The 16,505-nt window shown below is 40.3% G+C and overlaps 3 protein-coding genes across 6 annotated transcripts; 1 reads left to right on the top strand and 2 right to left on the bottom strand.

The window, feature by feature from the left end:
- The first annotated feature begins 140 nt into the window (after nt 1-140).
- Nucleotides 141-3,675, top strand: tmem14a (transmembrane protein 14A). 3 transcript variants are annotated; one of them, XM_046070369.1, is made up of 5 exons: nt 141-166; nt 1,659-1,741; nt 1,836-1,937; nt 2,048-2,135; nt 2,264-3,675. In XM_046070369.1, exons 2-5 carry the CDS (start codon nt 1,666-1,668, stop codon nt 2,304-2,306), a joined length of 309 nt encoding a protein of 102 aa, XP_045926325.1. In that variant the 5' UTR covers nt 141-166; nt 1,659-1,665; the 3' UTR covers nt 2,307-3,675. The 3 variants fall into 3 exon arrangements, with proteins under 3 accessions (XP_045926325.1, XP_045926322.1, XP_045926323.1); XM_046070366.1 differs by having other exon boundaries at nt 148-210; XM_046070367.1 differs by lacking the exon at nt 141-166 and adding an exon at nt 1,080-1,193.
- A 108-nt stretch (nt 3,676-3,783) lies between these two features.
- On the bottom strand, nt 3,784-5,504 carry gsta.1 (glutathione S-transferase, alpha tandem duplicate 1). Of its 2 annotated transcripts, XM_046070359.1 has the most exons (7): nt 5,364-5,502; nt 5,149-5,269; nt 4,977-5,028; nt 4,676-4,808; nt 4,435-4,570; nt 4,203-4,328; nt 3,784-4,068 (listed from the first exon to the last, which is right to left on the bottom strand). In XM_046070359.1, the coding sequence occupies exons 2-7, from the start codon at nt 5,233-5,235 to the stop codon at nt 3,931-3,933; spliced, it is 672 nt and encodes a 223-aa protein (XP_045926315.1). In that variant the 5' UTR covers nt 5,236-5,269; nt 5,364-5,502; the 3' UTR covers nt 3,784-3,930. The 2 variants fall into 2 exon arrangements, with proteins under 2 accessions (XP_045926315.1, XP_045926316.1); XM_046070360.1 differs by lacking the exon at nt 4,977-5,028 and having other exon boundaries at nt 4,676-4,785; nt 5,364-5,504.
- A 2,103-nt stretch (nt 5,505-7,607) lies between these two features.
- Nucleotides 7,608-16,133, bottom strand: LOC123983884 (serine/threonine-protein kinase ICK-like). The gene is made up of 14 exons (XM_046070321.1): nt 15,920-16,133; nt 14,106-14,347; nt 13,959-14,013; nt 12,418-12,539; nt 12,230-12,309; nt 11,995-12,127; nt 11,722-11,893; nt 10,753-10,920; nt 10,285-10,659; nt 9,763-9,971; nt 9,425-9,567; nt 8,754-8,870; nt 8,536-8,643; nt 7,608-8,398 (listed from the first exon to the last, which is right to left on the bottom strand). The coding sequence occupies exons 2-14, from the start codon at nt 14,204-14,206 to the stop codon at nt 8,247-8,249; spliced, it is 1,935 nt and encodes a 644-aa protein (XP_045926277.1). The 5' UTR covers nt 14,207-14,347; nt 15,920-16,133; the 3' UTR covers nt 7,608-8,246.
- Between the last annotated feature and the right edge of the window lie 372 nt (nt 16,134-16,505).

Here is a 16,505-nt window from a genome sequence, read left to right as displayed (position 1 = left end):
CAGGGAAAGTAAAACTAAAAAAAATCTACCGGTGTTCAGTTTGATGTTCGGAGTTGCTACTTTCCCATTTTATCATAAGTTCACAAACACAGCAGGAGCAAAAAATGGCGCATGCGTATTAAGATTTTGTGGGCTGTGACAAGGAAGTGCGGTTCACAGATTGAAGGTAACGTTTTCTAAGTGCTGAAGCTCACTTGTTTTGGACTCAAGGTATGTAACTATAATGCAGCAAGACTAATTACAGAACAGTATAATGATTACACGATAACGATACGTACTTCACATTAAGTAAATTACTTGCGTGAATATGCGTGTACGTCTGTGCGCTTCATGCGTTGTTGTTTTAAATTTGAGTCACTGAAAGTGTCACAGCGACATCTACAGATCTTCCAGACTTGTTACTGGTTGACACTCAGTCAACAGGGGCAGAGACGTACCTCCTACCTGGCACCTATTTCTAGGAAAAACGCCTAAAATAACATATCCAAAATAAATCAGTAATATCTCCTCAACCATTAGGCCTAGATGCATAATTCTGGACTCCTTTGAAAGGTCAGAAGCTAAGTAATATAAATCCATTGTAGATTAACATATTTATTTTACCATTACAGACTACATGGATATGAAATACAGAAGAAATGTAATATTTTCATCATTGCCTGGTAAAAAAAGCTTTATTTTGATGCAATAAACCATCAAAACCATCCTAAGGTAGACTATAATGCAACTGAATATCTTCTAATACACCTAAAATACAACTGTAACTGTAAATTTATTGAAAAGAAACTGATATACAGCAGTTATTACACAATCTTTCAAAAATATACCAGGTGTTATTTCTGTCCATACAACCACGTTCCAAATAACATAAAGCTTCTAAAACATTGAAATATTGATAAAAAAAAAAAACATTCAATATAAGTGACCAAAAGCACTACCATGCTTTACAGGCCCACAGCTTGAGGACAGAACATCCTACAGGGCTGTGGGTATGTATGACTGTGTGCAGAGACCGATAAAGTTCGCCTCCGCCAAACTACACTCTTCTTCGGCTCTCATAACTCGTGACACAAACGAAACTAAAGACCGCAGCCGACCTCACCAAGATGGCGGCCCGCCAGACGACCTCTGTGGACACAAAGCGCCGCAGTTTTTGGACGGGAAACAGCTAGAACAGCGAAAATCGATACCGGGTCAGTCCGTTCCCATTGCGTTAAGGTATAAGAGCTTTGACAGTACTAAAGTACAAGTGTGCTGAAAAGGTTCAGAAGAGGGAAACCTGTGGGTGTTCAGCGTATATCCTGGCTTGGCTGGTCGTTTAAACGTTTAAAGACACACGTTTTCATTTACAAGTTACACCTCAAATGATCAAAATTCACTACTTTTAATCTATGATTTATTTATATATATATATATATATATATATATATATATATATTTAAGTGTTCACAAAAGCAGCAAAGGAAAACCTAACCTAGTCTCTACCAGTGGGGCCAGTCATTGTGTAAAATGTTGAACTACTTTACTTAGTACTTTAGAGTTTTAGAATTACATTAAATTATCTGTTGGTTTGGGGATTTTTGTAAGAATTGCTATTTAAAGTCTTACTTCAACACGAATCATCCCTGACACCCAAGGTACCGTATTTCTGTTTACAGCTCTGTGATGGCAGTGGACTGGATTGGCTTCAGCTATGCTGCCACCCTTGTCTTTGGAGGATTTATGGGATACAAGAGAAAAGGTTGACAGCTCATATCTGACGCCACATGACTGTTGAGTAATTCATCTGTTGAATATTTAACCCTTATTAGCATCGTGTGTCTATCTCACTGTAGGCAGTGTGATGTCCCTGATGGCTGGTTTAGTTTTTGGTGGATTATCTGCTTATGGTGCATACAGTATCTCTAATGACCCAAAGGACATCAAGGTCTTATTGCGTAAGTATGACTAAGCTCATTCAAATATCTTGATTGTCAACAGTTCACAAATCGGGGAATTGGTTAAAACATCCAGCCAGTGTCATGGCATGGTGTTTTCTTTCTTCCAGTGGCCTCGGGAGTCCTCTCAGTCGTGATGGGAATGAGATACAAGAAGTCTGGCAAAATAATTCCTGCTGGCATTATGTCAGGGCTAAGGTTAGGAGTCAGACTTGCTTGACATGCAAAAGCGTTTACTGAGCAAATCAAGGATTGTGGAGGATGTTGGACACATTTTACACACCTGCTGATGTATTCATTTCTGATTTGCTGTCTCCTTCTTACAGTTTGTTGATGGTTTTCCGACTGTTACTGCTCATCATGGTGTGAATGGAGGAACAACACTGACCGGGCTGAGGGCTCTTTGTCTCTCAATGAACAAACCTTGTTTGAAAGGAAACATCATTCCCAGTTAGCATACTAAAACAAATCCTCTGCTTTGAACTATAACTTTGCTGTCATGTGACCAGGAACCAAAAGCTGCCAGTGGGTGTTCAACAGATTTAAGATGAACTAGTAATCTTATTGCAGTAAATCTGTTTCGGTGATCTTATATATAAATCATAACATTTTTTGTATGTCAGCATGTGCAGTAATGTAAATCTCATGATTTAAGAGTAGAGGTCGACCGATATGGTTTTTTTCACGCCGATACCGATCTTTTGAAATCCGGGTCGGCCGATGGCCGATTAATGCTGCCGATTTATTTTGGCCGATATTTGCTTGGTTTTTAACCTCTATTTGCACCGAACTGAAGCACAGAAATCCGCGTTGATATTCGGTGCGGTAGATAACGGTCGTTAAGGTTCCAGTGCCGTATTAGCACCTGGTCTGTCTGTAGCTACCCGTTAGCAAAGCAAAGCCAAGCCAGTCTGTCACTAGCCTATAGTGCGTTGGTCTCTTTTTTATTACTTATTTCTCTGCATTGAGTGACAACCCTCTCAAATATAAGACACACAAACAGAACAAATAAAAGTCTCAGATTCACTCTGTAATTGCAAAATTATTGCTTACTTATTGTGACATGATAGCAACTCTTCTGTGATAATGCAACTTCAACTACGATCCAAATTAGCCGAATGTCATGTGTCTTATTCAGGTTTTTTCTCGAAGTTGGCAGTAACATATCAAAAGTTTTTAATTAAATATAAAGGAGTAATAAGAATTGAATCCTTACCGTTAGCTCCTTAGGCACTGGATGAGGTCTGCTGCTCACTCGGCTGGACAATGACTCTAGCGGCAGCGCGCGTCAAACACGTGTTCCACGACAACACCAGGCTGCCCACAGATGCACCTGCCTAATAATCGGCTTGATATACTTGGATATTGGCCGATGCCGATTATGTTAAAAAATGCCAAAAATCGGCCGATTAATCGGTCGACCTCTATTTAAGAGTAATTTTCATGTAGTATTACCACAGGTTTATTCACAGTGTTGGCAGCGCTGCAGATGTACACAAGCTTTGTGGGTGCTGTTGTTTGTCTTGGCGGGTTCTTTAATGAAAATAAATAAAAACTACTGCAGGCTGCTAAACTATCAAGGTTATTAAGGTGAAATATTCAAATTACTGAAAGAGGGAACAAGTTTAACACACAAAATGTGTATTCTGCTCTTGTGCGGTGTCTTTGACATTAGACAAGAATAAAAGTTAATGTTTGTGATAATGTAATAATAAATAAACCAAGGTGATTCTGAAAATAATGCTTTTCTATTTGTGTACAAGGTGCAGATGTGATAGTCCAAATTCTGTCAGAGAAATTAGGGCCTTTGAATTGACAAAGAACAAAAACAGAAGCTTCTCAAATGTTCCACAAAATTAAACAGTTTATTTAGTAGAAGCTTCACATTAAAACACCCATACAATATTATTAAAGATTACAGATATTCTTTACTTGCTAAATAGATTTGTTCTTTTGTGCCTACATGAGGAACGTGCCAGATCTTTTATTGAGTTCACAATATTGGTAATTTGATTTGGAACACCTCCACGATGGTCTTTACGTAGGTTTCATCTGGCTGCGGCTTCCTCTTGCTGCCTGGTTGTAGGAACCTATTGATGGCAGGAATCTGGATCATCCTTCCCTGGAAAGACTGGAGGGAAAAACCGAAGTGATTACCAATATACTGTTTTAATAATAATATCCAAGTCCATAATAATTTTGTGGGCATAAATTATCTTTTTTTGTTGATGCTCCTTTGTGTATCCATCTCTTTTACACATTTACCTTGATATTGGGAAAGTCGGAGAGGATTCCAGTAAATTTCTCCTCCAACATCAGGGTGCATTCAAGCAGCTGCACATCTGCACAGCTTAGTTTTCCTCCCACCAGGTATACGGGCCCAGACAGCGCCTGGGAAGACACACAATATCTTGTTTTGTCAGCAACAGGTTTCGATTTTCCACCTTTAAGGTGTTTTAACCAAATATTTTACAATTTCATGTAAACAAAGCTGTACCTTTTCAAACACAGGAAGGTAGCGCTCTTTTGCTTTAGTTTGAATGGTATCCAGTTTGGCTTTTGGGTCTTGGCTGAAGGGCACCATCATGATCATTTCCATGAGATCCATCACTCCCTCTGAGTACATGTTGACCCTGAGGGAAAAGCATCACTATATTGACTGCAACACATTAATTCACTAAAATCCCACCATACAGCAGACACACCTATTAATACACCGCTATAGAAAAGGGCCATACATGACACGGTCTTTGAGATCTTTTCCATGGAGGTTGTACTTCTCTGCAATGTAATTCAGGATTGCCTTTGTCTGAACAAGTTTCATGCCATCGATTTCCACCATGGGAACCTGTTGAAACATGAGGACTCCATCTGCAGAGAGAATAGCAGCAGCACGTAATTCAAGGTATTGTGGCACTCCCTGTGGAAATGACCTTTGAGATTTGAGACCTATATTACTCCAAATTGCTGCCCTATCCAAGGCCAGCAAAACCAGACTGAGAATACAAATGACTTGGAATCAGGCCAGGGACAACTTACCACTTAAGAGTTTCTTATACTGCTCATTAGTGTTCAGATACACCTCATCAAACTGTGAACGTGACATTACAGAAAAGACTTAGGGCACATTCAGGGGGTTTCTAAAAGACAGCAAAACTTTAGATTAGCACCAGCTGAGGTAAGGTTGAGGTAAGTGAAGGGTATCACTTACCTCAACCTCTGCAACTGTCAAAAGCCAGCGGATTGACTCCATTTTCCCCCTCCCATTGAAGTAGTGCAGCACAACGCGTCCAGCCATGGCTATTAGTGTTTTGGATTTTTAACCTCTAAAACTAAAAAACAGACAGAGCAAATATAGCACATATTACTGAATGCAAACTGAATGCAAAACTGAGTTATTAACGTGTCTTTGGAAAGTTGCCATACCAGTGCACCGTCGCGGTTGTTGTGTAGAAACTGTTGTGAATTGGGAAGAAGAAACTGTTTTCGTTATATAGTGTTGGGAGTGTTGAAAAAAACTGATAAAGGTGGGGAAACATCTGAAGACTATGGTTGGTTGGCTCTGGCCAATAGAAACATGGCTCATTAACATTTGCCGCTAGACATCATGGGTAAAAAATACCAACCGACTGTTTTCGATCATTATACGATCTTCACTTCAGAAATATCAACGTATTTACGTTTATAACGTTTATAAACGAACCTGGTGAACTGTACACATCGCAGCGAACATACCCGATAGTTGACACCGTGACAGTGAACGCCTGTGTAACACAGCGCTATATAAACGACACGCCAGCCTTTCTGCGAATGGATGTGAGGGCGATCTGGCTGCGACATCTGTCACCCCATTGATCGCTAGGGTTGATTCGGCTGATCTGGCTGGCTAGGCGGGTGTCCCCTTCCTCCCTCACCGCTCCATGTGTGTCCCTCCCGAAGCCCCGCGCTCGGTGGAAGAGGACGTGGTCCCCCCGGCGGACGACCATCCATCGGTGTACCAGTAGCTGCGCTCCCCTGCTAGAACCTCCAAACAAGCTCAAGGCCCATTTGTAGGAGAAACGTAGGGAAGTTAAGCTCCAAGCGTCAGACACATCCAAATGAGGCACTGCACGTGGCAGTCTGCCTTCCTTTTGAATAAACCTTTTGATTTACAGTCAATGTCACCTCACCTGGGCCATTTGTGGTGTTTTCAGTTAGGATGCTTTCTTTTGCTTCTCTGTTAAAATTTAAAAAGAACCTAAAAGTCACAGGAATTTTGCCTTCTTGAGAAAGACATTTTTTCATTAAGAAATACAGAAGTTTCTGAGCTTTGTTCACCAGCGTGGAGATCATAGACTGTATATAAAAAGGTGGAGATGTGGGACCCAGGAACCTAAAACTGTTCACCTCAGCTCCACCGATGTAGGTGTGTCTTCATCTCATTTCCCCTAAAATCAATGATCACCTTTGGATTTTGCTGATGTTGAGCAATAAGTTGTTCTCTGTGCACCACTCTGCACGCTACGGTAGATGTTTTTTACAAACGACTACACTCAATTACTCTACTAGGATCTATTTACCTCGACTGCCTCTGAGACAGTGAATTTGATTAGAACTGCCTCTGTTTTTCTATTTTTAATACATTTAGTTCTCTAGATAAGTGTTATCTTAATTTAATGTAATGTAATGGTATTGAGCACCAACTCAACTTTATTTATAGAGCACTTTCAACACCACAAGTGGAACCAGAGTGCTGTACAGAAGGTATAAAAGAGAAAATAAAAACAGAGACAAAAACACAGCAAACACATAACATACACAAGTTACAGAGCATTATCAAATGCTAAAGAAAACAAGTTTTAAGCGCACTCTGACAAGTACTCAATGAAGGACAAGTTTTTACAGACAGAGGAAAGTCATTCCAGAGCCTAGGAGCAGCAACAGAGAAAGCCCGATCACCTTTACATTTTAAACGGGATCGCAGAACCATGACAAGCAATTGATTATTTGAGCGCAGAGATCTACTGGATTGACAGCGGCTGATTTAAATCAGTAACATACTCATACCACAAAATGAATCCCTTTATTGTTGATCCTAAACCACATACTTACTATCTGACCACATGTTCTGTATCTCTGCCACCTTTTTAAATACCATATTGACACGTGTTTGTCACTTATTACATTGTATAGAATGTGGCCTAAAAAGGCGTATAGGGGTCTGCAGAAATGAACTTTTCCACATAGCTATGAAGATAAGAAATACACCTACTAGGTGTCAGTTGAGTACAATGTAGTATAATGTAGTCTCACATCATCCATATTATCTGCATTACCTACAGGACCAGATTGTCCATCAAGGGCTTCAAAAGCCAGTTGATGAAATTGCAATTTATTTCAATCCTACTATGTACCAATGCAGGTAAAAATATATTCATTACATTACGTAGCCACTAAAGTAAAATTGAATCAGAACATCAAATCAGTATAGATGCACTGTATTAATGCATGTACGGCATTAGCAGAGAGCAACTACTGACAGTTTAATCTCTGGCAGATTAATCTAGCTGGCCATCATCTGGCCAACAGGGCTGCTGCAATCACCTTAATACAGCTGTTGGCCACAATTAGAAATGTATATATTTTATTGTTTGTTTGAAACAGCTCATCAATTAAATGAAAAAGTACAAGTTGAACATATCTGTACCAAGTCAAAGGTTTAATTATACTCAATAACTGGCAATGATCACACTCAATTTGGCCGAGGGGGTAGAACGTGTTGACTTCTAAAAGACATTTATACACCATGACAACCACTTACATTGCAGTACTTTTACTGAAATTAAAGCACTGCCTTGATTTTCATTAAAAAAAAACACAATGCACAAATAAAAGTTACCATCATAAAACAAACATAAAACAAACAGCAAGAATAAAAAAAATGACTGCACTGTACAGAGGCAAAGTAATTAGTAACAAGTCACAGTGAAGTTTTCATGAATTTATAATATGCAGGTTGGTGAGCAACATTCAATGATACATCTGATACAAAATGAAGGTACAGGTGTAACCTCTGCAGGACAGCAGTTATGTTACAGAAATACAAAATAAAACACTGAAGAGCAAATCTGGGCTCAGATTTTGGCCACTTGCATTTAAGTTACACACTTAAGATATTTTACAACTCACAACATCCATAGTACACATACTGACAAACAAAATTATTGCTGTGTAAAATGTATGTACAGATTTGTGTTATAAAACAACTAGGCCTACTCTTTGGAGGTGAAAGAGTTCTTAGGAGCGCCGATCACGGCTCCAGGGAGGGCACTAGCGGTGTCCATATTTGGCAGACCAGTCTATTCGCCCGTGGATGGTCTGTACCGGTGGGCGAGGCAGCAGACCAGGGGTGCTCTTGTTGACCAACGGCGTGTTGGTAGATGTGCTCATCTGACTCCGGCCAGACTGCCATGTTGCATAATCTAAAATAGCATCAAAACAGCAATAAATGTACAATTAACAACAGCATTGTTAGGTGACTGGGCACTTTAAAAGTTCATGCGAGTTCATATATGGCTGAATATTACAGTAAGCTCTAAGCTCTGACGTTCATCCTCACTTGATGCTGTTGATTCCAGTGAAGGACCCTGATGCCCTCTGTGACCAGCAGAACCAAGGTCTTTTTTGTAAAATGAAGGCATGTATCCACCAGGGATTGTATTTGTACCTGATATTTAAAACAAACAAAAGCAGATCCGTTATTTTGAGCCTAGATGACAGTGAGAAGAACCAGTTGCAAAGATTGAAGTTAAAGTCGAAGATGTCCTGGAGTATTACCATGAGCGCCTCTGCTCGGCAGAGTTCCTCCAAATGGAATACTGCTGTTGCCCCAAAGATGGCTTCCAGGGAAGTCTTTGCTGGCATTTATGGCCACGTTCTTCTTTGTACTAATACCTGAATGAGACAGTAAGATTTTTCAGATAATAAAACAATAGAAATAGTTAATTGAAATGTAGATGGAAGAAAAAGCTACATGCATGTTATCAACTTATGTAGTGTGGTTTATTTGGAGGGGAACAGTTTGTCTTTTGTTTTTATATGATGGGGGGAGATATCATCTGTCTGTTCGTTAAGTTTAACTTACTTTTAAAGACACAAGCTCAATACACCTCTGTTTTAACCATTTTTCACTTTGATTGATCAGGGAAAATCTCATGCTGTCTGCTGACATGCGTGTGTGTGTTACCCTGGTTACCAAATGATTTGCACTAATACAAAAACTGCCTATGAAATTGCTTCCTTGACAGTTCACAGCCAGAATACCAGAGTTTGACAGATCTTTCACACCAGCTCAAACGAACTGAAGTGGCAATGAAACTATTTGAACCAAACTGAAACAGGTTAGGTGTGAAAGCACCTGTCGATACGGATTTATTTTATTAAAATGCTACCAGTCCGGCAAAGACTTGCTTTACTCAAGGAAAATCTTTATGTAGAATATATTTTACCAGGTAAATATCTTGACTGCCTCAAGTAATGTTGTTTGGCAGAAGCGGTTCTTGATGGCTCTTGGTAGGCCGCAGTCTTGTTCAGGTTCAAAGGTGCGTGTTCCTTTCCGTTGGGTCGACTGAAATCCAGAACATTTCCATATCTGAAAGACAGAGTGCATTCAATGAGACGGAAGTGGTGTTACTTACCTTGCTTGCAGTAATAATCATGTATGGCTCGGGCTTGTGTTGTATTCAGGTATAATATCACCACTTCTTTCCTGTTTATGTATTTTGTTAGTACATGATTACAGTGCAGTGGTACAGTGGTGCCTTGTGAAGATAGATCGTAGCCTCACCTGCTCAGTGCCTCCTCCCCCTGCCTCGACTTCTCTGCGGAGAAGTTACTTTTCCCAAGAATACTTATGGACGTCAGATCAGTTTCTTCGTAGTCGTCCCAGTCTTCACCCTTAAGGTGTCCTGTGCCGTGGCCCCAACGCCGCCGCCCTCCTTTAGGTTTCATCTGATAGCTCAGTAGGTTGGAATTTTCAGACTCCTGTCTCGTTTGCTAAAACATCGACCATACATGTGCGGAATATTTACAATAATAACATGTTCGAATAAAAACAAGTTATTTTGGTACATTTGTGTAGATGTTCTGTCTGTCAGCCTCCCTCTGATGGAACATGTCTATACTCTAGTTTTAAAGAAATTACTGTAAATACAAAGTGAAGACCAGCTGAATAAATATATGTATACTTCCACTGGAAGACATAAAGAGGGAATACTTGCAATCACAGTATAACTAATAATAATAAAACTAATAACAGATATAGTGAATACACACGGACTTAATGTTTCCAAGACACACTGAGCCTCACCTTGCTCTGGAGACTCTTGTCAACAATGTAAGGAAGATGTGGCGTTCCTTCGGTCTGTTCCTGCTTCAGGATGTGCTTTGGTTGCTGTTCTCGCACCAGCTCCGTGTGCCGTTGGTACACTGCCGCCTGGGCAGCTGCTGATACAGGGGAGGGCTGGATCTGCTGGAGAGGCCTGGAGGGGGAGCAGTGTTGGTTGGGAGGTGGAGGCTGGGAGGGGGGCACAGGCTTAAGCAGCAGGGGTTGCTGCTGCAGCATCTGTTGCGACTGTAAAGGAGCCTGCAGTGGCACAAGACCTGGGTGAGGCCTGCCCTGCTCCAGGATCTGCTGAGGAGTGCCCAAAGCCTGGCCCACGTGGAAGTACGAGTACCTGAGAGCCTGAGAAGATACACAGATTTGGACAAACAACTTCAGCTTTCATTTTGTATGTTCAGCTGTGAGGGCTGTGGAAAGGTGTAGGTCAGACATTACCTGAGCAGAAGCTGGTCTCTTCTTGGGATCCCACTGTAGCAGGTCTGTCATCAGATGGATGGCTTCAGGACTGGCATTCGGGATCAGTGTCTTCAGATTACTTGGAACACACTGAGGCCAACGGAAATTCATAGCACTCGCCAGCAGGAATCCCTCCGGCCAATCATTCTAGAGGGAAAAGACACAGTCCATCTTACACACCAGTTTAACATAGCATCATATTTAACAAAAAAATCTGTTTTTATTAATAGCAGGAGAAATAGAAAGGTGACTGAAAAAACTAGTGAGGTGTAACCTGTAACAAAGGGCAAATATACCTGCAGTGGTAGACACAAATATACAAATATATTTTTATGTTTGATTTAATTTATTTACATGTACAAAAAAAAAAAATATATAACATGACAAATACATATTCATTGGAAATGTCGAGGATAACATAATAAAGTTAAATAACTTATTTCCATTCTTGGACAAGAGAGCAATACAAGTCACAGACGAATCAAATAAGGTACCCTGTACCATCACATTGGCTACATTAAAAACAAAAATACATCCTTCCATATAAAACTACAAATCAAGGCAAAAGAAAATAAATGTATATCTCTACACAACACCAACATACGTACTATACATACACGCTACTTACATACATACCTACAAACATACTCTACTACATGTTATGGCTTATGGCTTAAGATCTCTAAACATTTATTTCCACTTCACGCTGTGACTGGCCTGCTGTGCTGGGGTGAGAGAAGTTAGATAAGCTTGGTTTCAGCTTCACTTTCTAGCTCTCTTTTATCATTTTGTTACACAACTATTTCTGTTCCTTTTCGTGGTTACGGCTGGTGAAACACTATGAATGCCCTCCATGAGAGACTTCTTACTAATGAAAGTAAAATTTGTAAGCTTTTTTGTCTCTGTATTTTTACTTTTTTTATGCGTTCCACATGTAAAAAACATTACCTTCTTTGGTGTACCCAAGACTTGGCAAATCTTGAATATGGTGTCTACTTCACTGGAGCCAGGGAAAAGAGGCCTGAGGGTATAAAGCTCTGCCATGATGCAGCCAACTGCCCACTGGTCTATGGGTGAACTGTAGGATGTAGATCTGAGGAGCACCTCTGGGGCTCTGTACCTGGTCCAAAAAGAGAGGGCGCTAGGACTTCAGTCCACTGAACTATTAAACACGCTTTCATTTAGGCTAAGTACATTATGTTTACTCTAAAAGAAACTCACCATCTAGTTGAGACATAATCTGTGTATGGTGGCCGAGATCTGATTTCACGGGCAAGTCCAAAGTCAGCTATTTTCACCAGCTCTGGGCCCATACACAGAAGATTCTCAGGTTTCATGTCCCTGTGAAAAAACCCTAACAAAGACACAACGCCTGACCGTCATGACCGGTGAATGGTACAAAAATGTCAGTTGTGCTGCATTTAATTTAGCGCCCTGAAGTCGTAAACCGACGTACCGTGTTTGTGAATGAATGCGAGCCCCTGTAGTATCTGAAACATAATATTTCTTACAGCAGATTCAGGAAACAAACGAGTCCTGCAGGAAGAAACAAACAATTCAACAACTCAATCACTTAAGAAAGTATTTACCAAGTACAGTTTCAAACGTGGAATTAATAATGCAACAACTCCCAACGGTACGCACCTGTCTTTCATTAGCTGGTATAAATTCTCCTTCATGTATTCAAATATGAAGTACAAGTGATCATTTTCTCGAATGACCTCCTTAAGTTTGATCACATTAGCGTGGTTGAGTTTCTTTAAGGACTGAAAGAATAAAGAAACAGATCATGTAAGAACATGTGGAATGCAAAAAGAAAAACATAGCAGGAGAAATAAATAGTAAATCTAACCATGCTGGACAATACACAGGTCACTGCAGCACATTCAAAAGCAAGCCCTACAACTACAAAACAACGCCTTCTTCTTAAGACATGGCTACTGTAAGAACACAATGTAGTTTGGGGGTTAATGCTGCAAAGGTGGGTCTTATGCTTACAATTTAAAAAAGAAAAAAAAAGAGAGAGTAATAGAAAGCAGGATGGATAAATATACACTATTCCCATGCACTGGGACGGGATAGATTTAACCATGCTAAATTTTAGTACGGGGGAAAAACTGTAATGGGATTTTGAGCTTGAAAGGTGTGACATGCTGTAATTATAATCTAATTAGCAGGACTATTCAGGCAGCTGCATGTTCTACACGTTTGCTGCATTAAGGTCAAGCTCTAGGAAAAGGGGGTGTGTAGGCCAGGGATGGGAACCAGAGCTCAAAACCAACAGCACACAAGAATCACCTTCTACTCTTAGAGCTGGTGTGGTAACATACTGAATTGGTGTGAAAAGAAACAACAGAAAGTTTTGAGTGTTTGACAACTGGACTCAAATGTACAGCATGTTAAACATATCATCACTACTGAAAGTTATCATGAAGTTACTGATAACTTGCTAGGGATGCACTGATCCAACTTTTCCAGTCCCGATACCAGTACCTGGGCTTTGGGTATCAGCCGATGCAGAGTACTGATCAGTATCGAATCGGTGCATCCCTATATTCTACACAAAATGAAAAACCAACCCAAACAAAGTCACAGGGTGCAACACCAATATACTGCTTAGTGGAACAAATACTAGAGGTCGAAAACTCGACAGGGAACCTTCAGCTTCAGCTGCTTTCACCTCATGTTGTTTCTCATCTAAAATCTTTAATTCCAAAAAGCTAAATATTTCTGGGTGTTAAATGAATCATGACAGTTATGGTGGCTACAATTCCATCATGATAGAAGCCACGCAACTATCAGAAAAGGCCAAGCTAGCACCTGTGCTAGCTATTGCTAGCGAACACTTTGCTATTTTTCATGCTGCTGTGATATTTCACACCAGAAATGGAGAATGGAGCCAGAACTCTTTTATAACGAGATCAAACAGCCAATATAATGGGGATCAGTTGCAGCCAGTACAACAACACATCAATATGGGCATAAATATTTATCATCAAGTTGATCAGTAAATATGCACTGTTCTCTTTCAAATCAAAAGATACAACAGCGCCTCTAAATGGCTTACATATTTATACTACCCTTTAAGTTGACAGTGTTGATTTTTCCATCATAATAATAATAAGTGCTATAAATATAAATGTGATATTCAAACATGCAAAGCTGTTTAGATAAGATAAACTCACCTTGACTTCACGAAGGTTCATGCATTCTTCCCAGGAGTAGAATTTTCTTTTCATTCTGAAAAATATTTGTTCTGTTAACCAAGTTTTATATTACAGATGAAAACAATGGAGCAGAACATCGGCTCTAATCTTGCACACTATACTCACTTCTTTATGGCAACTAGCTCTCCTGACTCCAGACTGCGGCCGAGGATGACTGAGCCGTAGGTGCCATCCCCGAGCTGTCTGATGGTAGTGTATCTATTCATTATGCTCGTCCTTCCATAGCATCAACAGGAAGAGAAGTGGGTGGAAAATAGAGATGGGTTTGCCTCCGGCTGCTGAATGCAACCAGATTTTCCTGTGCAGGGCTGGAGTACTCATGGTGTCATGGACTTGCCTCCTTCAAGCTGAGAAGGTGAGGGATGGATGATAAGAAATTATGTTAATTGTGTAGCTGTATGAATAACAATGTACACGGCCCATAATAAACCAAATATGACATGACTTGATCAACTCACCACAAACTAACTCCTATGTGGGAATTTTATGTTTATACAAGTTTGTATCAAGCAGGCAGGCTCCATGCATCCTCCCAAATCTACATCTGATGATTAAGATCGTTAACCACAGTTTCCTGTATTTCAGTGCCACAGTTTTATCTGCTTGTGACATTAAATGAAGGATTTTGCACTTTAAGGCTGTTTTCAGATTCATCTGCTGAAGAAGCGAAGTTAAATCTGAGTTTCAGACACATAAAAGATGATTTTGTGACATTACAACTAGTTTGGTATCCAAGCATTGTCCGATATGCAATTTACAGAACTTTGATGTGGAAACCTCTAGCCCTCAATTGACTTTCCAGTGAAGTAGGACACATCTTGGTTGCCAGTGCTATCCTGTTTGCTGTTGCATGCTGGGGCAGCAGGCTGAGGGTAGCGGACACTAACAGACTCAACAAACTGATCCGCAAGGCCAGTGACGTCGTGGGGGTGGAGCTGGACTCTCTGTGGTATCAGAGAGGAGGATGCTGTCCAAGCTACATGTCATCTTGGACAATGTCTCCCACATTTGTACACGGTCTTGTCGCGGTCTCAGACATAGAGGACTCGGAATTTTACTTCAAGACCAGTCGAGACACCAACTTTGGGAATATCAATAAATTGCTTTTGCATTATCTGATTTATTTGTTAACATCCAAACTTTGACTGGATGTAAAACGTATTGCTTCAAATGCAACCAATAACCCTCAATAAACTCTGGTCTTGGTCTTGACTTGGTCTCGGTTTGCGCGGTCTTGACTACAACACTATTCTTTATATACCAACTTTCTATTAGTATTTAAATTAATTTTGCCTTGATGTTTAATGTGTGCAACTGTGATACAGATTTTCCCTCGGGGATCAATAGAGTATTTCTGATTCTGATTGTCTGGTGGTTAAATTTGAAGTGAACAATATTTGCATGTTCAGATTCTGGATTTCGTGATGAGGGAAGAAGGTAACGTTAATAGAAGCATTGTTCCGGTTTTTAACGAGGTAACGTTAATTAAACTTTTGGAGGGGAAAAATACATTTCACATCTACATCCTTCACCAGCATGTTGCCATGTTTGGTTCATAACGCGTTTGTTTAACGTTAAATAAATGTGCAGAGTAAAAGCTAACGTAACGGTAACTAAAACATTCATTATTCAAAAATAATTCACACTGAAGCTATTTCCAGTTGATCATATGGCTAACTGTTAACGTTATGCTTATGCGTTTTGGTTCTTTTTTAATGAGTGCTTTTCGCAGTTTAATGGTAGCAAACGTGGCAACGTTAACGTTACAATTAATGCTAGCTTAATTTAATGGTGTTGTGGTGCTGGTGGCCCAGCTGCTGACAAAACATTACAGCGCTACAGAGACAAAACTGGCCTGGTAGGACTGAATGATGGTGGACTAACTTGAAATAAAACGAGAAGCAGCAGACAGTACTCACCCTCTTCACGTCAAATCGACAACAACACATAGCCGAGCATTCGTAGTCGATGTTCAACAAATGGCTTTTAACAGAATAATCCGGTGACTGACACCGTTAGGAAACAGATACCCGCATCCAGTGTGTCCGACAGTCAACATAAATAACAGTTTCATCTAGGCCCTCTCGTCGGAGAGATCAGCACAATCTCGCGTTGCTGTAAAAACAGCTTATTACAACAAATCACTGCTCGCCTCCTTCGCCAGAGATACAAACTGAGGTGGAATGAATCACCCCCATCCCTATCTCGAACGTCAGACTTAAACTTACCAAGCTGTGCCCAGGTGAAGATTAAGTCACTAACTCATATAAAATGTAAGTATATAGTAGTGGACGATCAATTTCGTAATACGTCCCGTTCATAACACAAAGTATAAAAAAGAACAACGTTCAAAAAAATCTACAAAATAACGAGAAAGATTTCGTTACGCAAAACAACGACGGAAGTGAGCCACGAGTTTTTTCTCTTGCTTCGCATTCTTCTTCTCTGGACAAATCTCCGACCTACAGTGAAGCAGACGGTCCAACAGTGTTTCTCTTTAGGGCC

The sequence above is a fragment of the Micropterus dolomieu genome, linkage group LG15, assembly GCF_021292245.1.
Source record: "Micropterus dolomieu isolate WLL.071019.BEF.003 ecotype Adirondacks linkage group LG15, ASM2129224v1, whole genome shotgun sequence".
Lineage (NCBI taxonomy): Eukaryota > Metazoa > Chordata > Actinopteri > Centrarchiformes > Centrarchidae > Micropterus > Micropterus dolomieu.
This window is presented reverse-complemented; position numbering and strand designations above follow the sequence as displayed.